General features: G+C 32.0%; 1 protein-coding gene across 3 annotated transcripts in view; it reads left to right on the top strand.

Moving 5' to 3' along the window:
• LOC105340156 (protein Aster-B) overlaps positions 1-24,946 on the top strand; it is a 28,197-nt gene continuing 3,251 nt past the window's right edge. The window contains exons 1-16 of one of the 3 annotated variants that reach the window (XM_066076042.1): positions 167-302; positions 1,863-1,896; positions 3,303-3,377; positions 4,065-4,695; positions 8,873-8,957; positions 9,617-9,720; positions 12,468-12,644; positions 12,837-12,989; positions 14,401-14,584; positions 15,445-15,591; positions 15,880-16,088; positions 19,671-19,773; positions 20,836-21,108; positions 21,751-21,820; positions 23,918-24,031; positions 24,616-24,736. In XM_066076042.1, the coding sequence (XP_065932114.1) occupies positions 3,358-3,377; positions 4,065-4,695; positions 8,873-8,957; positions 9,617-9,720; positions 12,468-12,644; positions 12,837-12,989; positions 14,401-14,584; positions 15,445-15,591; positions 15,880-16,088; positions 19,671-19,773; positions 20,836-21,108; positions 21,751-21,820; positions 23,918-24,031; positions 24,616-24,736 (2,391 nt within the window). In that variant the 5' untranslated portion in view covers positions 167-302; positions 1,863-1,896; positions 3,303-3,357. Of the gene's footprint in view, positions 303-1,862; positions 1,897-3,302; positions 3,378-4,064; positions 4,696-8,872; positions 8,958-9,616; positions 9,721-12,467; positions 12,645-12,836; positions 12,990-14,400; positions 14,585-15,444; positions 15,592-15,879; positions 16,089-19,670; positions 19,774-20,835; positions 21,109-21,750; positions 21,821-23,917; positions 24,032-24,615; positions 24,737-24,946 lie in introns of all 3 variants that reach the window. The other 2 variants (XM_034447898.2, XM_066076041.1) reach the window with 2 other exon arrangements.

The following is a 24,946-nucleotide window of genomic DNA, read 5'->3' on the forward strand; positions in this document are numbered from 1 at the left end:
ACCGGAAATGACGCATTAGGTACGAAGTAAATAAAACCGAACGGCTGAAGGGTACACCAAATTTTCTTTTGTTTCAATGATGCATTTAGCTGTTTGATTTTGACAGACTGTTGCCAAATTCTAGAGCATAGTATGAGCAACTTGCGAAATCCTTCCCAAAATGAGACAGACATTAGAAATAATAACGAAGAACTCGAAGAGTTGATTCGCAATGCAAACGGATCTAGTCCACACGGTCTAAGTTCAGCCGTTCATTCCACAGTAGCGGCTGTCACAAGTATTTTTAGATGGTCACCACAACAGTAAGTATTCATAGTACACGCCGGTACATGCATATGATAGTAAGAACTACCATTAAATCTTCTCGCTTTAATCTGTTAATCACCCCATAATTGGGTGAATAATCGGAACATTTCACGTTTCTTGTCAGATGATTTCGAAATATAATGTTTTATATTTGGTCTACTTTATCATAATTGGAATAATTTCTTAGTTAGTAATGTACATGCATATTGTCACTTGTTACACATACAATTGATAATTCATTTATCCCATCAACTAATTACAGCAAATTACAGAATATTGGTAGAGTTTTTAAGAGCTCAAGATGGAATTCTCAAGCGGGTGTACATGTAATAGAAAACTACATTTCTGTAATAACATCTTCTTAAACTTATTCTGTACATAACTGCATAATGTCCAACTGCTAGTTTTATACTGTTAGTACATGTATTTATATTATCCAGTGCTTAGAGTCAGGTGAAAATTCTTTCAAAAGACTATAGCTGAATTAATTAACAACAGGAGAAAGTGTTTTAGAGGTTTTCGATGTGTAATATAAATGAATTGAATGTTTAAAAAACCAACAATTTACACTGGAACAACAAGACCTATCTAAGATTCAGACCTGATTTGATAACTAGCAGAACAAATTTAATACCCTGTCAAGCAATCCAGCTAGAGCTAGCTATTGAAAACTATTTTGGTATTTTGTAATTTGCTGTGTTATTTATTTACCGGTATAATTGTACAAACTGGAATATAATTGTAATATGTACTGTTCATTGATATACTGTGCTTGTACTAGCTACTTTAAAATGTATTTTACAATCGCATACTATGATTATGAATAGTCAATGATTAAATTAATGCCATAATTGTTTAGCATGAACATTTTAACACTGTATATAAACTTTCTTTTTCATAAATATAATGATTTATTATAAGATTGTTCAATGGATTTAAAGTTCCTAATACATGTATAACACTCATGGCATTGGATAGAAAATCATATGGTTTTATAAATAACATTCCAGTCACTGCAGTTGCATTTTTTACTTTTACTCTATTCATTTAGTAGTCATTGAAAAATAAATTGACAAAGATAAGAAAATAAAGAGGAATCAATTTTCAAGAAAAACCAAATTTCATATTTTTGGCTTGGCATAAATCTTTTATAGTATGAAACTATGGAAATCTTTGCCTTATGGTAAATAAATGTCCATCCTTATATAATCAACAGCTGTGCAATTTTAGAACATGAGTAGATTTTGGATAAAAATACATATATATAAGCCATCTCTTTAAAGTTTTAAAATCAAAATATCTGTAGATGGAAATTTCCTCCAAATCTGGATGCTTTATCCTATTTTTAATAAACTTTTATCAAATATTTACTGGTATTTATTTTAATTTTTTTTTAATTTTGACTTAGCTGGCATTCAGTGGTTGAATAATGGTGTTAGTAATATATTCAATCCTGAAGAAAAGATAAAACGTTTTTATAGAAAGTCTAGCAGTGATGATAATACTGCTTGTAACTGAATGTTTTATCAGTGAAGTGCAAATTATATTGATTTCAGTCAGAAATGCACAATCAGTGAGGGAAAAAACCAGGTCAGTGAGGGTTTTGATATAAAGCACTGTCACAAATGCCACTATATATACCACATACAGCAGCTGTTGAATAGATTTTACATTATAACAGCCATTGACTGGTATAGGATTAAAAATGTTTGCCTGCTGCTGTTGAGCAGAGCAAAGTCTACACCTACACAATTAATGAAGGTGCGATAGTTGGTGGGTTATTATTTCAGTAAATTCTGAATGTGGGGGGGGGGGGGGGGGTTGCATGTAACAAATTTGCAAAAATGGGATAAAAAATATGTAGCTTTCTAATTCATACTAGTAATTTTTTTTGAAGTTTAAAAAGTTTCTAATAAAAAGCAATTCAAAATATAAAATATTTTGTAATGTTAAAATGAAAGGAAAAAAAGAAAAAAGGTAAAATTGTTATTTTAAATTATTAAACGGATTTACACAGCTGTATATGATTATACGACTGACTCATGTAAGGAATTGTAAAATGTGAATTGTGCTGATTTTTAGAAAACATAACATCAATCATGTTAATTTTTAATAGATTAATAATTAAGAAGATATTGTTTATATTTAAAGCATTTGAACCATATTTTGGGGCAGAGTTTTTGAATTAATTTAAGATATACGATAGTCTCATAAATCACAAATTGAATAATGCACTTTATGAAAATTTGTCTGCACATACTGTTACATTTATGAGATTCAATGGTAATTTTTAATCATTGTTGATTTTAAAACCACCTATCTTGTCTGCAAATGTAATGAATATCAGTATGTCAAAACCCCTGTTATATGCTTGGAGAAGTTCAGATTAACAGAAGAGCCACTGTAACAGCCACAACTTCAACTAACAACGTTTAATGTTTATAACATCAGAACAAAACTCATAATCTAAATTTTGACCATCCATCTGTGTTGTGGTGTAGTGAATGCTTTTCACACTTTACAAACAAAATATTTTTGAAATGTAATTATAAATGTATACGCTTATTTTAATTGGTATATATGTATGTTCTTATAATGGAAAACTTTGTGGATAATATTTTTATAATAATTCATTGCTATTAAATATACTGTTTTCTATTTGAAAACACCATTACTGGTACTGTATAGATCACACATTACATCCACACTTTTAAGTTTGTTTAGACTTGATAAAAGCATCTAGATGTTTTTTAAAAAATCTTAGTTTGTATATTAACAAATGTATCCTAAATACAAAGGCAGTTTTTTTTTTTTTAAATAAATTGGGTGCAGCATTAAGTTCATGTGTAGATAAACATCTTGTAATTTGACAGTAACATATGTGCATGGCTGTTCAAGCCACACATGAATTATCTGCTAAATCATCACTTATTATCTAATGGTATTGTCACTTAATCTGTACTTTTTTGTTAAATCAATATATGTATGTATTTCAGCATTAGTAGAAAACGGTCTGCAGAGTCGGATCAGGACTCTCAAAGTTCCGGCAGTATGAATTCTGATTCGCCAAGGTAAGTGTGTGCACCGATATCTTTTGAGGTACTATCAACACAAAGATCTGAGAATCCAAAATTTCAAGATGAAATTATCTGTTAAACTTAGAAATTTTTCAAAGCAACATGGTAGAGCAATGATCTTGAATTTAAGATTTGCTGCTTCAAGATTTCAAATGCAAGGAAGTAGCTGAACAATTGCTTAAGTTATAGATATTTCTCAATTGAAAGTGTATATATCAGATTTGAAGTAAATTTGATCAAAACTTTAATGCACAAATAAATAGGTTGATAAAGGAATTTCCTTATATCAGATGAGGGCTAAGTTAACACCCAGTTAATCCGAGATTCCTCTGACTCTAACCCCCGCTTTTATATTGTGACGTGCTGGGATGGGAGACCCTGCACGTCACAATATAAAAGCGGGGTTAGAGTCAGAGGAATCTCAGATTAACACCCAATTATCAGGTCTTTCAAATGAAATGACCACTTGCATAGGCATTATAGGCATTAGAAATAACATGTTGAAAAGGAATAAGCACATTGTGCTCTGCAGATTCCATTAACTTTTGGAGCATTATTATTAACATGTACATAAAAATAACATTTGATTGCAACGTCGGTTTTTGTGATACACATGTACAACAATGTACATTTCTACGCTGTGTTTGAATCATGTTTCTTTAATAATCACATGTTTTGTAGCAAAGCAGGCCTTTCCAAATTTTCATCTGCTCCCTACCTCCAAGCTAGATATGAAGAGAAAAAAGATGAATCAGTGGAGGCAGTTGAGTCAGCACCCAACTTTACCAGCGGTTTCACCAATGGTGGAGAAGTGCGACATCGTCATAGCTTTAACAGTAACTATGATACACGTCGGCCTTCCGACAGTAGTTTGAGAGAGACGGAACAGAAATCCAGTGGCGACAGTGTGTCTTGGGGTAAAGGTGTAGGGGTCAGTCTTGACAAAACCGATTCAAAGTCCTCAAAATCACCGATCCTAGGAGGGTCAGGCATATCCAGAGGCAAGTCGTCGTCGTTCCGAGAGTCACCGAGTCCCAGCAAAACTCCCAGTAGATTGGTGGAGAGGTCCGACTCGGGCAGCAGGAGCAGCACCGAGTTTGTGCGGTCTCATTCAAGGGAACGCTCCTTTGAGAAGTCTCTGGAGAACATCATGGACAAGTGCTCCGAGAAGTCATTGGACATGAACGTCAGTCTGGAGTCAAAGAACGGAATGGTCAGTGACAGCAGTCGTGTTGAAGACAGCAGCCTATCAGCAGCCAAGAAAAGTGCAGATAAAAGCGACAAAAAAAAGAAAAATGCCCCATGGTACACAGTAAGTATTTTTGTGGTTATTTTATTTTTAAATTTTTTTTTGTATGTTGCTTCCATAATCTGTTTGGCCTCATACAATATTTTTTTTCAATTGCATACAAGATTATCTTGCACATTCACAAAATTTTATGCTGAAAAATTTGGTCTGAAATATTTGATCTGCAAAAGCATTGAGATTGTCTTTCTGTCATTTATAAAAAATGTTTGTTTCTCCACATTGCAGGCATCAAAAGTAATTATGGCTTGTTTTATGTTTGGAAAATATATATGTATTGTGCAATTCTCAGTTTAAGATTTGTACATTTGTACTTGTACAGGCTAATATTTATTTAGTATAATAATTATGGTATGCTGTGTAATCCTCTGTTTCATTTGAGTTGAGAGTTACGTATGGATAAAGGAAACAAAAAGAAAATTGAGGCTTTTCATGTTCATTAACATGCAAATCATTATTAAATTAAAGATGGAAAAGAAAAGATAAAAAAAACCTTTTAAAAAAAGAATATCTCTTGCAGCTGGTCCTTTCTTTTGACAAAAATAAAGTTTTAATTTTTATTTATGGTAAGAAAATATTCATTTCATAATAAATTAAACCAATTAAAAGTCTTGGTAGAATATTTTATATTTTTGATAAATGTATGGAAACATGATTAGTATCCTTCTCCCAATTTTTAATTTTTCGAATTTATTTTAATTTGAGTCTTTCAAGTCATAATTAATACCTAGTAAAAACTGAAAAAATATTAGACGGGTATGATTAGTGAATAAGACACTGATTACCTGCATAAATAATGGCACACTACAGGTTAAATATGCAGTACATGTTCATATACATTATATTTCTGTAAAGAAATATGCTTACATTAGGCCAAAAAATATATACCGGTATATGTGTTTATAGGTCATTTGAATTTTTTCTGATGGCAATCATGACTGGAATCTCAATGCTGCATGCTGTTTAGAGTAATTATTTTCATTTAGTGGATGCAATGTGCAATTATTGGGACAATGATTTGCATTTGAGTTACATAAAAAATTAGTTAGAAAATACATGTACCATTACATGTATATTGTATTTTATTAAAGCAGCACTTGCCTTCTATTCAATTAACTTCAGTATGTTTGATTTAATGCATAAATAGGGCATTTTAAAAAGGTTACCTTTAAATACTATAATTGTTTCAATGTAAAATTTGGAAATGAAAATGGAAAAAAAAAAAAAATTTCCTACCAATTGAACTTTCTCCACATTAGAGTGTTGTAGTAAACAACATATATATTCAATTTTTTTGGTCTTATATACCTATAAATTATGTTAATATCAAACTAATATACCAGGTATATATACTGTACATCACTGACTAAGCCAACATTCACCTGTATACAAATGTATCACTTGTATGTTTATTAACATGTCCCAGGAGGTTGGTATATTTCTCTTGTTTGTTCCATGCTGTATATTTTATGTATATATCTGTTTGCTATAGTGCGTTTTGGTGAAGAATAATTTCGTTTAATTCAAGTACTGCTACAGGGTTCACCATTTACACTACCTTTATTTCAATTTAATGCATAAAAAAGGCCATTAAAAAATAATTGTAAAATACATATATTTTTAACTAAATATTTAAAATTTTTACATTTAATGGTATAAAATATCTTCCCTAATTCAGAGGGGATCAATATATAAACCTTGATTGATGGTTTCAGTAAATTTATCCATTTTTTTTAAATTGACGTACAGTACAATTTTGAAGTTGTTTCTTTTTAACAGATTGTATCTGATGTAGGTATAATTTTTTGTGTGTGTGTAACAAGCCCCAAGTAATATCTATATAATATACAATTATCTTTTCTATGACATTATTATAGCACGTCTATTACACTTAACTTAAACATTCTCATTTTATTTATATAATCATACATATATACACTATCAACTTTTGGGAAGGGTTTTTCTATTTTTATTTGTAGATAAGTCATGTCTTTTTCCCAATTGAAGTGCTAATTTAGTACCGTGCCATACTTGCCACAAGTTTCAAACACTTTCATTTCTTTTTCATATAAGGATTTAAATGTTTAAATGTGTTTCAAATTTGTCTGAAAAACATGTATAATGCATTTTCAGCTTACTGGTAAATCAAACATAGTTATGACAAGGAATGCAATATATTATACATGAAAATAGATTACCTGCTAACCATAATTACTTGATTTATAGTCAGTTTTTTATGTAAAGTCACAAGATATTTACAGGTAGATTCTGAAATATGAAAATTTATATATACTTGTATATTAGATAAAATATATTATGACTTAAATATTCTACACGAATACCAATGCATTGTAAATATGTGAGAAAATGAAATTGTGAAAAATATGTGGCATAGTACATACTGTATATAAATCTATATTTTAAAAAAATAAGAGTTGCCAGAGTGAAGACATTTGAAATCACTTAGTTATTTTATTAATGTTAAGCTTTAAAAAATACTGTAAAATTATATGTATTCAAAGCTAGGGGCCATTAGTTGATATCTGGCCAGCATAAAATTTTAGTTGTTTATATATTGATAACAATTAAATGAGATCATCCTTGAAAAATTGAATGAATTTTCAATAGGGGTCATAAATATATAGCTATATTTGAATACAATCATATAGATATACTGGTAGTTCTTGTTTAGTGAGGGCCGGTGTATGATCAACTTTTGGGGGTGGGGGTATGATAGCAATGTTGGAATATTTTTGTATTACCCGGTACATGGTAATTATAATTTAATAAAATCATATGCACTTGAATACACAAGTATATAATATGCATTTATTGTAGTACTCAATTGAATATTACTTTGTAATAAGTGTTTTAGGAAATTTTTTTTAAAACGCTTACAATATAAGTCCTTTTTTTTAATGTTTCCCTCAAGTGTTTACTAATATATGTGTTAGTCATGATAACACTCAATATGTAGATGTAGTGTTTTTAACACACCTGGTAGATTTATACTCTAATAAGTACCAATTCTGCAGCTAGTGTAGATTAGATTGTATACTAATCATTTCCTGCCACAAGTACTCAGAAAATTTCATGTACTCTGCAATAAAAACTTCAAAAAGAGTTCATCGAATTGACATTTTCCAATATTTTTGATATTTGATACACATTAAAGAGATTTTAACAGTTTTTCAAAAAAAGTTTATTTAGAATTGAAGGAATAAAGTCATCCAGTATGAAGACCAATATCATTTAAATGCTGTTGAATTGCATTATTACTTTTATGTGTTCATAAATACAGTCCCTATAAAAAGATTGAATGGGAGTGGCACAATTTTATACTTTCATTCAAAAAGGAGAATAAAAATCAACCCTGGCTATGTTTTTAATCTTCAATCTTGCATTTAATTACCAGTATGTAACACAGTGTATTTCAGATTTTGAGGGGATTTTTTAATTTCAATGTACCGTAAATCCTTAATTATAGATGAATTTTTCAATGACATTATGACCAAATGTTGCTAATTTTAAAAACCAAAAAAGCTATAAATTACCCCATTCCTCCCTCTCATATCTCTCTACTTCATATAAATCCATCTTTGATGATTAAATTTCAGTAGATTTTAGATTTTTATACATGTAATTTTTTGGGTATTATTTTTGTCATTTGATCATTCCATCTGGGTATTTTTAACATAAAATTTAATCGGCATCAGATTTAAAAATATCATCCTATACCTTCATGCCATGCACCACATGTTGTTGTTAGCAATTGCTGCAGGGGTAGATCAAAGATTCGTGGCTTTGCTTTGTTTATGAGAATTTACAGCAAAATGAATTGTTTAAGTTAAAATAAAATACCGTAATTAAAAATCCATCAAAGTAACCTCATGTGATGGAATAAATCCAATGTGGGAACATAGAAAAGAATTTTATCACATTTACAATAAATGCATCAAACTTAATATTGTTTTAATGTGTATACGTATGAAATGCATGCCACTTGTAAACTGTATCAATTTGATAGATTTCAATGCAATAATTAACATTTGTATATACTGTTAATTAGTTTAATTTTTTGTTTATTAACACACATGCCCATATTTTATGTACCTGCAGTTCTTTGATACAAGATGGTTATGATGTCACTCATGGGGAATTTAACGAATTTATGTCATTTTAGATGTGGAACACATCTTATAAAACGAAAAGTGAAGATTTCAGGAAGATTTTTAAGGATGTCTATAGAGAGGATAGGCTCCTTGTGGGTAAGGAAATTATTTCATATGCTCTGTTATTTGTAATGTATACAACATCTTTTTAAATTTCACAATGTCAGAAAAATTTTTAAAAAGTATTTTGGAAATGAAGCTAAAATACAGTATACTCTTTAATTAACACAAGTACAGTTGAACTTTGATATCTCGAACACTGATATTTCGAATACAATGGATATGTAATTGAAGTGATTTGTAAATACCAATTACTTATTTTTAAAGTATTTTACCCTCGATATCTTGAATTCTCGGATATTTCGAAGCTTTTAAACAGTCCCATCAAGTTCAAGATAACAAAGTTTGACTGAACTTAATTCAGCAGGAATATGAAATCTTGAGTGCTGAAATTTTGTTATAATTCTATATGGCATACAACTTAGAAAAAAAGATAAAAGTGAGAATTAAGAATCTAAAAGGGGAACTTCTGGTGACATTATACAGATAAATATGAATTCTTCGCGTTGGGAATCTTCAATAATTTTAAATGTCAAACCTTCCATGTATGCATGACTCCTCAAGACTAGTAAATTTAATGCAAGAATTTTATTAATGCTCAACTTGTTTTTCATGCATATACTTACATGGATTATTTTATAAGTAAGTTTTTCAAACTTGCTCAGTAGATTTGACTTTAAATTTGTTCCTTGCAGATTATTCTTGTGCCTTGCAAAAAGAGATCCTAGTGCAGGGCCGAATGTACATCACTCAGAACTGGGTCTGTTTTTATGCCAACATCTTTACCTGGGAAACGCTGGTAATGCTACTATATCGTATGACGCATTACTGTGAACTGACTTTAATTTTATGCAGGACTAAATTACTGCCATGGTTAAGAATACTTTGCAGTTCAGAATATTTTGTTGATGCCAATCATTGTGTATACATGTTACCATAAACCCAGAATACTTATTATACCCCCCGCAAACGAAGTTTGGGGGGGTATATAGGAATCACTTTGTCCGTCCGTCTGTCTGTTCAATTCGTGTCCGGTCCATATCTTTCTTACGGAGAACCATTGGAAGGTCTTACTTCACACAAAGATTGCTTATGACCTAAGGGTGTGTCATGACCTTGAACCAAGGTCATTCGGGCAAGGTCAAGGTCACTGTCAGAAAAAGTGCAAAATTCGTGTCCAGTCCATTTCTCTCTTATGGAAAAACATTGGAAGTTCTTACTTCAAACAAAGATTGCTTAAGACCTAAGGGTGTGTCATGACCTTGACCCAAGGTCATTTGGACATGGTCAAGGTCACTGGCAGAAAAAATTGCAAAATTCGTGTCCGGTCCATATCTTTTTAATGAAGAAACATTGGAAGGTCTTACTTCACACAAAGATTGCTTATGACCTAAGGGTGTGTCATGACCTTGAACCAAGGTCATTTGGGCAAGGTCAAGGTCACTGACAGAAAAAGTGCAAAATTCGTGTCTGGTCCATATCTTTCTTATGGAGAAACATTGGAAGTTCTCTGTTCAGATAAAGATTGCTTATGACCTATGGGTGTGTCATGACCTTAATCCAAGGTCATTTGGGCAAGGCCAAGGTCACTGGCAGAAAAGTGCAAATTTCATGTCCAGTCCGTATCTTTCTAATGGACAAATATTGGAAGTTCTTCATTCACATCAAGATTACTTGTAACCTGAGGCTGTGTCATGACCTTGACCCAAGGTCAATTTAGGAAGTTCAATGTCATTGTTAAAAAAAAATCAAATTCAAAATGTTTATATTAAATGGCTGCTTGACATGTGGAATTTTGTTTGATTCGAGTCATGTTTGTTAACATAAGGATGCATATGCCCTCATGCATTAACAGTTAACTTAAACTAAAATTGAATTTAAAGAAGAGAAATTGGTCTGTGTACTCATATTAGCATTAACAGTTTTAAAAAATAGAGCAGTTGTTATTTATAGAAAATGGACGGTGAAATAGATTCATCCAATATTTTCTATCATAGAAAAAAAAACATGAGTGATGATTTTTTCTTAGCGGGGGGTATCAATTGTGAGCTTGCTCATAGTACCTCTAGTTAAGTGTTGTAGGTGTAGGGAGATAGCACACAATGGGTATCCCACTTCTGACACCAAAGATATTACGTGATGAGCACACAATGACTATTCTCATTTGGAAATCAATTTCAGTACTCAGAAGAACAAACACAGAATTTAAAGTTTCACAAATTTATTGAGTTTGCATCAAATCAGAATGAACAACAATACATTGTAGTATTAAAAAATTAATCCAGGCCTTAATTTCAATCACCCTTGAGTAATTTGATCTAAATATGAGACTTTAAATTCCTAGAAATATCCAGATATCAAATAATCAAGACATGGCTAAATACACAAATATTCAACACAGTGATAATTGCGGAATAGAAATTCAAATAAGATTGAATCCAAAAATAATCTTGATATATGGTCCTTAATAAACTTCCCAGAATGTTAAAAATTACACTTTCACTAATTAAAATTTTATACGTTAAATCATCAAATTACGTAGCCATAATTAGTTATGCTGTAGAAATTATAAATACTGGTATTTACCGAAATTTAGGAAAACCCCAAAAGTAATGTGAACCCCCCAAAATATAAAAGAGCAGACTGTTGATTTATTGAAAAATCACCCCTTTTGTACCCCATAAGAAATATCTCATGAAATCATATGGAAAAATTGAAAAAATGTATACAGAAAGTAGTTCTAATTAACTAATTAACGTGCCATATTTACCAACAAAGTTTTAAACAGAATTGCAGAAGAAGGCAGAATGACAACAAAGAAACAAGAAAATGCAATATATAACCGCCAAAATATGCCAAATATGTATGTAACGTAATAATGCTACAATATTTTTCAGTCGGATATTGGAATTCTTTAATAAAAAATCATAGACTATACATACTTGTATGTGCAAGTAAAAGTTCCACAATTTCACAACATGTTTTATAGTTTTCAAAGAAAAAGAGAATATATGCAGTACATGGAATAAACATAAAACACTAGTTACGCTGGCAGATAATGATGCTTTAAAATCATGCATGTGTAAAACATAACTAATTAAGTTAGAATGCTTATAGATAAAATGCTCATACTTTAAATTTGACAAAAAGGCATACTTTAAATTTGACAAAAAGGGTCCGTTTTAAAAGTAAATAATTTTTTAAAAAATGTTAAGTAGATAAAAATCTGAAACATTACAAAGATTTTAAACTTGGTGACCTGGAAGTTCAATGGATATAATTTAGAAAAAACATAACTTACACTAAATTCTAGGTCATAAGTTTATGTCAAAGACAATTGATCTTAGATGTCAGATTAGTTTTTCATGACTAAAGACGTAATATAAAATTTGTATATTCTATTATGTTAAATTGAGAATGTACTGGGTACTCCAAAAATCCACAAAATTTGAGCCACCATTAAGATAAACGATTCTAAAGTATTTGAAAATATTTATGTTTTATGGTTTCTTTTATGTATATTACCGATGGCGTTTGATATTGTAGCTTGCCATTCCATGTAAAGAGATCACCTCCGTCACCAAAGAGAAGACAGCCCGCGTGATTCCCAACGCCATCCAGATCACGACGGACAGAGAGAAATATTTCTTCACCAGTCTGGCCAACAGAGACAAGACGTACATGATGCTGTTTAGGGTCTGGCAGAATGCTCTACTAGGACAGGTATAAATTAGAGCAGAGCATGCCAACATTTAGGACATATATGTTATGTGGCATTCACTTGTTCAAATGAGAAATTTGTTTGTAATTTTTCAAATCAAAATTTCTTATACTCAGTATCAAAATGTCTTATCTATTACCGGTAAGTCTTTTTTGGGGCAAGTTTAATGTATATGCATCAATTTTGATTGACAGCCAATGACAGCTAAGGAGATGTGGCAGTGGATTCACTGTAACTATGGGGAGGAGCTTTGTCTGGACTCAAGTGATGAAGATTATGTAGCCCCACCGTCTTTTATAGATGAACCAATCAGGGATGACTACATCACTCCCAGCAGACTCAATCAAGTAAATTTCATGTGTTTGAGAAATGGCATTATAGAAAGATTTGATAGAAAAATACTTCAAGGACTTGGAAGTGTTCAAATGAAATAGGAAAAGGAAAGAGTAAAGGGTAAATGGTGAAATCAAATAGAGGTAAAAAAGAATTAATAACCTTTTATCAGATATTCTTTTGTTTTCCTATTTGTTGTTATAAAGTCAAATCAATTAATTAAAGAATTCTCAATCTTTGCAACCTTATTTTCCTTTTCTTGAATTTTTATGCCCCCCTTCGAAGAAGGGATGGCATATTGCTTTGCTGCTGTCTGTCGGTCGGTCGGTCTGTCGGTCGGTCGGTCCACCAACAGTTTCCATTCATTTTCTTCTCAGAGGATAAACAAATTGAAATGAAATATTGTATACAGGTTTATCATGATAATATCCAGGTTGAGTTCGATATTGGGTACCATCAAGCAATTTTTGGCAGAGTTATGGCCCATGGACATAGAAAAATTCCAGTTATTTGCAGTTTCCACTCATTTTCTTCACAAAGGATGCACATATTGAAATAAAATTTGGTATGCAGGTATATCATGATAACATTTAGGTTGAGTTCGATATTGGGTATGATCGAGCAATTTTCGACAGAGTTAAGGCCCTTGGATGTAGAAAAATTCCAGTTATTTGCAGATTTTGTTTATTTTCTTCGCAGAGGATGCACATATTGAAATGAAATTTGATATACAGGTTTATTATGATAATATCCAGGTTAAGTTCGATATTTGGTACGATCGTGCAATTTTCAACAGAGTTATGGCCCTTGGACTTAGAAAAATTCCAGTTATTTGCAGTTTTAGTTTATTTTCTTCGCAGAGGATGCACATATTGATATGAAATTTGGTATACAGGTTTATCAAAATAATATTTAGGTCAAGTCCGATTTTGAGTATGATCGAGCAATTTTCGACAGAGTTATGCCCCTTGGACGTAGAAAAATTATATTTATTTGCAGTTTTTGTTCAGTGTCTTTGCAGAAGTTTATATATATATACACATATTGAAATAAAATTTGGTATACAGATCAATTATAATAATATCTTGGTCAAGTTCGATATTGGGTAAGATCGTGCAATTTTAGACAGAGTTATGCCCCTTGGACTTAAAAAAATTCCAGTTATTTGCAGTTTACGTTCATTTTCATTGTGGATGTTTCCAAGGGAGGGGGGCATAAGTGTATCACAAACATCTCTTGTTTTGTTTGTAGTGCAATTAAAACAAAATGTGATTTGTTTAATGAGAGAGAGAGAGAGAGAGAGAGAGAGAGAGAGAGAGAGAGAGAGAGAGACTCTTTTGCCATAATTTTAAATTTTAAATCATTATAGCATTTAGATAACATGAACTTTTATTTTTGAGATGGATGTACATGTACATATTCTAGTTTGATCGCAATTTACAGATGGAAAACCCAGACTCCGACATCTTACCATCTCCAGAGCTAATGCAGGAGGATCTTGGCATCAATATTGGGAAGGACTATGAGGTTATTCCCTCAGCAGGACTTGAAGAGAAGCAGTGTGAGGATGTGGCCACCGATCAAAGTGATACAACAGAAGACAGTGAAGGTATACCTACAGTACTCATTGCTTTTGAAAGTGGGTAGAAAAGGGGAGGGGCTAAATATTTTGTGTGTGTCTCTTACATTTGCGCACCTGAATAACTTCTAAGTTTTGAATTGTTTTTTACATTGATCAGCTTAAATAAGTGGGAATTTTTTAATTGAGGAAAAGGGAGGCAAGGGTCTGTTGCTGAAATTGATACAAATACCTTGGGAATTAATGAAAAGTAAAGGTTGGTACACTGTTCAATTGACCCTGCATGATGACCAGAGAAAGAATTGTGTACAAAAGGGGGGCTACTCTTATGGTTTGAAGACTGTTGAAAAAATTCAAGGAGGATTGTTTTAGTTAGTTTTTGCATTGGGATGGGAACCACATTTAATGTAGGACTATTCTGTTAGATACTACTCAGACTTTACAAAAACAGCTTACCCTTTCCCAAATTAAAACTTTACTTGATATATTATGATAAAAAGATCTCTTCGAGTGATCGAAAATGTTAGTTGATCTGAACAAAAACATAGTACAGTAAATATACAATATACCAGTACCATAACTTTGACAAGGAGGATTTTCACCAATTTTACCCATCAATTCAAACTTGCATGTTATAGCAGTGGCTGTTTGATTTCCTGTATTGGAAATGAATTGTCTTGCAAACACAGTAGTTATCAGAAGTGTTTGGGAAGCTGATGCTTGACTTATTACAAAGAGTTATTGTCAATCAAATGTGTGGTTAGAATTACGTTATAGGGTATCATTCAGATTGACAGAGTTAAATGAAACAAAAATTTCTTTTCATCTATGAGTTTAAATACGAGCTGTAGTCAAAATAATATCTCAAATAAGACCAACTTATCTTATAGAGGAAGTAACCCTCTGTTCTGAGCATGCCCACTTTGAGAAGCCTATGATAGATGAGGTTTACAACATTCCTGTGGAGAAGATGTTCGAGATGTTGTTCACAGAGTCGGATTTCTACAGCGAGATCCAAACAAGAAGGGGCTCAAAAGGTCTGTCTTTCTCAGTTTGTGTATTTAGTTCCTACATATATTGGCTTTAGCCATTAATTAAAGCTGATAGCTGTCTTAATGGTAATCTGCATGCCTTCTGTTGGATCTTACATCTGCTTGAGCTATAAAATAAGTACCATACTGTTCAACCATGCCTAGAGATATTTGTCTGTCTGGCAAACTAAGTAAACAAAATATGTAACTTCCCATCAGGAGGTTCAAACTTGTATGCTTTACTAGTGGTATATATCTTAATGAATGATAATGATGCATTTTCCTTTTCAACAGATTTTACTTTCACGCCCTGGAAGGACATGGGGCATGGTAAGCAGACTCGTACCGTCAGCTACACCATCCAACTAAACTACTCCATAGGGCCCAAGTCTTCCCAGGCAGTGGAGCTACAGACCTGTCACAAGAACCCCACCCCCGGCACCTACTTCACTGTGGACACGGAGTGCTCCTGTATGGGAATACCTTATGGAAACACATTCATTGTAAGTCTGTTATACAGTGTTCAGGTCCATTTTCACTATTCCTTGCAGTTTTTCCATTAGATTTATTGCCTTACAGTCGGTGCACTTGTTGGTATGTGCAATCAAATGGTAAACGGTTGCATTGGTTGGTAGGTGGTGAGATTCGGTTCTGTCTATTAAGATTCTCTGGTCCTTTGCTTGCTAAAGTTCAAAGTTTAGTTATCATCCTTAAGATGTTATCTGTTCTTCATTCATTAAATATAAACTGAAATGGGGATTTACAAAGTAATAACATGTATGCCCAGTAGAGTTATAATGGAAAGTATATGAAAACGGGAGATTTTTGTAAAATTTTTGATCCACAAGTTGCAGGGTCAAACCCACAAACTTAAGGCATGAGGTTCCATCGCTCTTTGTGATAAATCTGTGGCAAAGACGATGATTACCAACATGTACTGTAAACCAACTTTTATTTGTGTGCGAGAAATATTTGCGAGATTCGCGAAGGCCTCTTTGTTGCAAATATTTCTAGCCATGAACTAGTCTTTGTTGAATGGGTGTCAATGAAGAGTAGTCACGAAAAATAAAGTTGTCGCAAACCAGTTTATTATTGAAAATTGGATAACAGTAATAGAAAATGTAATAGAAACATTTTTAAATTGCTACACATTTTCCAGCATAAAAGCATATTAAATTTAGGATGTAAACTAATAATTCCTGGATATTTTAAAAGTTATAGAACATTGCTGAGGAGCGTACCAGGTGTACCAAGTTTTAGTAGAGGTAAACTGAACAAGGCTGTACTAAGCTGATCTGCACCAGCTTTTCAAACATCCTGTAGCGTCTTATCAAGTTGATGAAAAATTGATTGAGATTTAAAAATGATATGTAGGATGTATACATTAATTGGTCGATATTAAAATGTTTGCTTCATGAAACAATGGTATTGACAGGAATAAACTTAAACCATAAATACATGTACTTCTGACATATGTATGTATAGAGCTTATGATGCTTTAATGAAACCTGAAATTACGACGTGTGTAAAAATAGTGTTTAGAGGAAATATAATAAAGAATTGTTCATTGTCAAATAGATGTGTGTTCTATGAAATTTGAAGAAGAGACATCGACTTTTTTTTATTAGCTTATTGATAAACCAATGAGTGTTTTATACATCAGTTTAAATTATTATGTGATTTTAATGCATGTTTTAGGAATGCAATGAAAACTATAAACAGTTATATTTCATATGCAAGTACAGTGTATATACCAGTATGTTGAATTCTGGTAATTTAAGGCAGTAATCCCCAATCAATCACCCTGTAGCCAAATCATCTTTTAAAAAAAACTATTGGTAATCAATGAATGCACACAATTTTTTCAGAAAAAAAAAGGACGCGGGGAAGTTAGGATTATCAAAAAGCTACTGATAATTTTGTCGTACTATGTAGATTTGGGCAAGTTTGGCATAGATGACCATACCAACTAGTTTTTGCTTGTATACCCTCGTGAGTCATTTAATGACTGTACTCAGTGCTGTTACATGTTGTATAGTATCCAATCAAAAAAATTTCTAATCAACCTGCTCTTCAAAAATTGAAAAGAAAAGTCACCCAGCTGGAGACATTTACATGAACGTGTGTCTATCCTTACTGAAAAGAAAAATGAAATATCGGTAAGAAGATTCATCTCAAACCTTCCGAGAATCAAATTTCTTCTGTAAAACATTGTTCCATCAATATTTCATTGTTAATGCTACAACTTTTGAAAAAAAGGAAAAAGACCCTGAAGGTTTTTTTTTTTGTGGTTGAAATTATTGCTAGAGATGGTACATGCACATTTTCCTGAGCTAATACAATACACATTCTGTGAATGCATGAGTACTAAATTGGCTTCATTTGCTGGAAGTAAAATCAATGGTTGTTAAAACAAATATCTACCTTCTGAAATGAATTTTTATCATTTTGCACTCAGTTGCAGATCTTGAGATTTTACCTTAAAGAATTTTTTTTTTTTTTGCCTCTGTTCTTGCATTGTAAGATGTTTATCTTTAAGTTAATATATGGCAGTTTCTGATTTGAATATTTTACCTGTGTATAGAGGAGGTTTGATTAAAATAAATACAGGTGATTATTCATGTTTGTATTCCTGTGCAGTGGTGATACAGCCATTGATTGAGACTGCAGTTGAACATATAAAGGAGTTTAAAATTAATTCAGGATATCAATATACCGGTATAATGATCTATACTATAAGTGGGAGCCCACTCTTAATTGTGTTAGATTGCCTATGACATAACAGGTATGTTTGTTTTGGTTGGTGGTGAAAATTTTATAGCTCATTCAGAAGGATCAAAATCTTGACGAAGTTGGATATGTATATGTCTGTCAAACTAAATAGTGAACTCTTCTTTGATATATTTATTTTGGCTACCATATTTTTAAAATTGTATATATAAAACTTGGTGTGCAGGATTACAAGTATTTACACAGCAGATGAAAGAGGGGTATGTGCCATAACGATATTTAAAAAGAAAAGGGGTTTTTAGTTTTATGATGCATGTAACTATTGGAAAAAAAAATTATTTAATTACAATTCACTACTGGATTTAAAAAATTAAAAATGTCAAGCTCACAGGTTACTTTTTTTTCAGTCTTTGTTTCATTTTTTTAGATGCCATTACATGTAAAGAATTATTAGATGCCATTACATATAAAGAATTATTTTAACTTAGGTTAGGAAGAGGTTTCTCAAGAATGAAAATATTGATTGGTGCATTATTACCATAACTTGTTCAGAGCTCTTAGATTAATCTGTAATGATTTATTAGAACTGTTAACTACATCTCTGTGTCATGTTCCCCTCTCTCTCTCTCTCTCTCTCTCTCTCTCAATTCTTGTTTTACAAGTTTTCATGGTACAGTGCATCAGGTAGATAGATTCTCAAAGTAAAACCATTGAATGAAAAATGCCATATTGAATGATTTCATTATTTGCACATTGGGTGGGAAATTCACAAGTGTTTCATAGTTGACAACCTAGATAGTGATTTCTAAATATAAACTTGATGAAATATTTCAGAAAATGAATTTAAAAGGCTTATTAATCATGTATATTTTTTTTTAGAAATGAAATGGTTGCTATTTCTAAGATTGTAAAAAATACAAAAGAACTGTTTCAAGAGCAACCCATTTTATTGGAGTTAAGATAGTGTTTTTGTATTAAAAGCAAAAGTATTATTCCTTTACTGTTTGATGAGCCATTTAATTGCTTTATTAAGCTTGTTTATGAAACATTATATGCTCTTTACATGTATAGGATCAAGTATATTCAATTGAGGATTGATTTGTTAGAACTCACAAATTAAGACAAATTAAATTAAAAATAAAGTATCAAGGATTGATATTTGTTTGGAGCAATGTTATATTTTAACTTGATGGCTATTGTATTGATTTTAAAATGGAACTTCAAGCCAATCATTTGCATTGATGGTACAGTTGGAAACAAATTGATATCAGCAGTCTAGATCTCTCCTTTTTTTTCTTGGAAGTATCTGATAGCGATGGAGACAATTCTATATGTTGGAATTTTTACTGTTTTAGGTTGTGAATAAATACTGTGTGTCCAAGGTCAGCCGATACAAATCTCGAATCCAGATTTCATCAGAAGTACGCTACAAGAAGTCAGTGTGGGGATTAGTCAAAAGTATGTACATGCTTGTATCCACATTTTCCAATTTCCTTACTTATTATAACATTTTGATGAGTATCAGTATATTTGTTATCAAACTCTTAGTTAGATTTGTGGACTGCAACATATTTTTCAAAGTTATTTTTGAACTCTGAAACAAAAGTTAAATTGGATTATGATTTGTTTGATGGAATTCCAAAAAATTTCAGGATTAGTTACAAATGAAGAATTCAATCAAATGAATGCAAGTTTTTTTTTACTCTGTTCAGACTATAAATTATGGTAATGAAATACATGTTGTAGCATTATAGATGTTAAAAACAAGTACTACACATGTACTACATTTATAGTGTATAGATACATAATTTGTACTGGAAAACAATTAACGAAGAAAGTAATCAATAGAATTGTCTGAAAAGGAAGATTCCTCAGGTAATGAACTACATGAGAATTCACCTACTACCTTGAACAGTATTGATTACATCTGGAGGAAGTATCTATGAATATTTTTTTTTTAAGTAAAGAGAAATACTCACACAAAATTGAAAATTAGAAGGTTTAAAGCAAGTTAAATTACTGGTACATTTCAAATCCCTGCCATTGTGAAATTTAAATCTATAGACTTAGGCAAACCTACATACCAGACAAACTGTATTTTATCATGAGAAATAATTTTAATTTGTAGTGTATAGTTCCTGGTAACCTCAAGTTTTTGCTTTTTGAGTGCTCAATTAAGTACAGGCTATATGATAATACTCTAATCATCTTATATAATATAATTAGATAGATAAATTGTTGTCACTTAAATTGTCACTTATATTTTGTTATAATACTACCAGTAGTATAAGGTCAATGTCTAAAACTAAACCAAAAGTGTGGGAACTGACGATACATCAATTAAAATATGGATGAGATCGACAGAAAATCCACATTATTACTGTAATTTGTTTGTTTTCTAAATCCTTATAGCAGAACAATTAAAGGCTACGCAATTGTAACTTAGCAACTTTGATACATGTATTTTGATATCAAGTGATAATTGCACTTATACCTGCATTATTTTTTCTCGCATTGTAGGTATGATAGAGAAAAACAGTGTACAGGGTTGTTTGGATTATTTCAATACCCTAAGTGTTCACCTGAAGCAGGAATCTGACAAGTTTGAATCCAGCCATCAACAGACTCAGGCCAGCGGTAAAAGGAAAATACGAAAGAGGAGAGTTCGAACCCAGCACTCGGCGGTCCCAGAAATCCACAAACTAAAACCCACCCGACACCTGTCCCTGATTGACAAGCAGACCAGACAACCTGTCAAGTCCCCACTCATCACACCATCAACGCCTGTCAGAAGTAAGTCCATCCCGGGGAGAATGCAGGCCCGTTAGCTGAAATGTTCAGTCAGTTTTGAGATACCGGTAGTGAGATATGATAATTCATAAAATGAGTGGTATGGTGTCTGTATTTGTTCATGGCAGATTTCTAGGGTATCACTTGCCCACCATATATTGCTAACGGTACATGTAAATGCTGGTAACATATGCAATATCAATTAAAGTACCACGGTAAATAAGATTTTAGCTGTCTATCAAGGATGGAATTAAACCCACTTTTTAAAGAACTTCATTATTATATGACTGTATACTGGTAAATGCAGGATTTGTGTTGTTCATATAATGAGAGATTTATAAATTGACTGCGTTTATACTACCATGTGTTCTCCATCTTTTTTTCTTCCAAATCTTAAAAGAATTTTTTTTAAAATAGGTTAATAAAAAAAAAGATTAGAAAAAATTCGGACACAGTGTATTCACAAAATTAACAAAACAATTTGTTTCAACATTAAAAATCAATCAATATGAAAATTGTTACATGTATTTCCTGCACTTGTGCAGGATATCGTATATAGTTATTATAATATTCACGTATCTAGATGAACAATGTATCTGTATAAAGCAATAATTTAATGGTGATAAATTGATTCTTTGTCAACAGGTGTCACAATACACAAAGAGGATATATCCAAACTCAATGCCGACACACTGGTTAGAGTCATTCTTGTTGTGTAAGTATTTGTGAAAAATTGATTATTTTTTTTTCAGTATAGTAACATGTTTCCTTTTATGATACGGTATATGCTGTTGTATTGATGTTCACTGTTGGTCCAACTCATTTACATTCTATTAACAAAATGTTTCATCACTGCTACATACCAATATGCCGTATTTTTCGGGGCATAGGCCGGTATTTTTTTTCTCCGATGAGCGAGCCCCGGCGTATCCCCCGGGATCGGCTAATCGTAGACTCGGAGTTGGAAAAAATCAAACAGTAAAATATAAAATCCACTGTTTTTATCCATTGTACTGTTGGAGCAGTTTATTATGAGGGTCGGGTTTTTTTTTCATCCGTATGAACTATTGTTCAATGGTTGTCCCGTTGATAATATTTGTAATGACATCGTGAGTAATAAAATATACAGTACTGTACGGGGTATTTCTTTACAACCCCAATCAAAAGAATTTTTTCCCACGTTCGTGTATGAACCCTGGAAACTATTATTGCGTAGTAAAAAAGAAAACGAAACCGGGTAGAATGTAATATGACGGAATTTTTGTGAATTCTTCATGTCTGCGTTCGTGGGAGTTACTGGTCTTGGGTGTAAAATAAATCAAATGCTTTGTGTTTTTACAATTAATTTTCTGTTGGATGAAATAACGGTATTCTGGTGTCTTGTGTATATACAAAGGTGTGAACCCCGTGATTAAAACACAGCCTGGGGGCACATAGTGTACACCGTTACACTTCATTGCATTAACTGTGTTTTTATCATTACAACTTCTCTGCATAACGGCAAGTCACTATTTAATTAATTAATCGAAAGAACATAAATTAAATATTTTATGTTTGGTATTTCGTTTTCTCATCTATTATACTGTGAACAGATTACATGGAATATTAGTCCTTGAAAGTTTGATTAAAATTATATCTGTAAGTTTTATAAGTTTCATTTTGTTCACTATCTTAAACATCATCATAATCTCTGATGGCATTCTTTTACGTTTTAGAGAAAAATCACCAGACTCAAACGATTCAAATCAGTACTGCTAAACGCTACTTGTATATTATCGTAAGTGTACCCGCGATAATCTCAACACCCTTAGCTATTTCGAATTTAGGCTTTGTCCTTTTATCAATAGCCAAAACTAGTTCGTATTTAGTGTCCGAAGATAAGGTTTTTCTTCTCCGTGGGGTTTCCATATACATCCGTATATGTAAAAACAAAAAATTCAAAGGTGAATAAAGTAAAAGAAGTATAAAAACACACATGATGAGAACTTAATTCACACCTTTGTATATCAACCGGTCAGTCTGGCATAATTACTGTCACCAACCGTGACGACAGCTGCCAGGGAGTTCTTCAATATAACCGTTATAAAAACAACTAATTATCACCTATGGGAACCGATCAGTGGCTTCAATATAAGCGATATTTCAAAATAGCCGATTTTATTATATCCGTTATACCAATGCAAAGAAAATGAGAGGCAAAATCTGGGGATTTATTTCTATTTCAAAATAAGCGGAATTTCAAAATAAGCGATTTCAATATAAGTGGAGTAAGCTGTACGATGACTTCCTTAATTAGCGGTCATACTTTCACTATAGTAATCATCGATTGAAAATCGGCTTATCCCCCAATTCGGCTAGTCTAAGGATTTTTCTTGAATTTTGTCTAAAAATTAGCAATTCGGCCTATGCCCCACATCGACATATGCCCCGAAAAATACGGTACATGTGTATTTTCTCCATTGAACCAAAACATGAGTTACTGGCCAGGTATACCGGTAATTGCAATTTCCAGTTAATGTTTGTATCCCTACTATATTTCTTTTTTCTTGATTTTACATGTAATATTTTTTTCTGTTGCCACTATAGGTTAATTTTTTTTCTCAACAAATAGAAGCTATAATTGCAAGTCAAAAACCCCAACAGGAGTAGTATTTGTCATGGTTGCATTTCGCACATATGTCATATAGCAAAAGTACATACGGATTGCTATAGTTTAAAATCATTGAAGAAAATTTTAATGTATCCTTTCTACCAACACATTTTCTATCAAACAGCCATGCTTTGTTTTCAACCTTGTCATTGCATTCTGTAGGCTTGTCCTGCTGGTGATCTTCAATGCTATTCTGTTCTATAAGCTCTGGTCCCTGGAGAGCTATACCAATGTACTCTACTTCCCAAAGCAGGACACAATGGCTGAGGAACTCAAGTAAGAATAGAACTGGATTAAAGTACTGTAGATTCCAAATTAAATGTGCATTTAATCACGAGAAGCAACTCTCGCAAATTTCAAAATCTTACTTTTATTTTTCAGACAGTTTTGAACTATAGGAAATTATAACTAAAATTTGATGATCATGATTTCATATTCTTGCAATTAGACACAAAACTGCGGATTTGTGGAATTAAGTACTCAATGACATTTGAATTAAGGAATTTACAGTACAAGTAAAATTTATATTATAAATGTACTCGTTCATTATTTTGCATCCTTGTTACTGTATCCAGAAAAAGTTGTTTATTTATTAAACAGATTAATTGTTTACTATGAATAATGAAGATCAGACAGTCTTTGTAATCTGTAATATTTTTTATTAGCAGGGGTTATGCTTTTTCTTTTGGAAAAGATTTTGTAACTAATATGATTTCTGCATGTTTTGGTTTTTGTAATGTATAACAATCATGAAAGTTAGAGCATTGCAAATAAAAAAGTTGTAGACAGTATTTCTTTGTTTTGTCCTTGTTTATTTAAATTTACAGATTATACAGTCTTGTATGTTTTAATTTTCACAGAAATTATCCTAAATCACAAGAAGAATGGACACAGCTCCTTCAACAGCAGAGGCAGCTGCATGAGAGTGAAATTGATCGATGGAAAGAAATCATTACAACCTCAATAGATCTTATAGATCAAGTAAGAAGAGCTAGACTAAGTTCAATTTCTCTCTATAAAAAATACATGTACATGCACAATTGTGGTGGGCCGGGTGTCAATACCAGATATTCTGGACAGTGGTAGACTGTTTCCATAGTGCTTCTCCTTTTTAGCGCAAATTAATGTTGTTTGATTAAAATATGACAAAATATTTAAAATATATGTATGTACATGTAATAAATTTCAGTA

Source organism: Magallana gigas, chromosome 2, assembly GCF_963853765.1.
Source record: "Magallana gigas chromosome 2, xbMagGiga1.1, whole genome shotgun sequence".
Classification (NCBI taxonomy): Eukaryota; Metazoa; Mollusca; class Bivalvia; order Ostreida; family Ostreidae; genus Magallana; species Magallana gigas.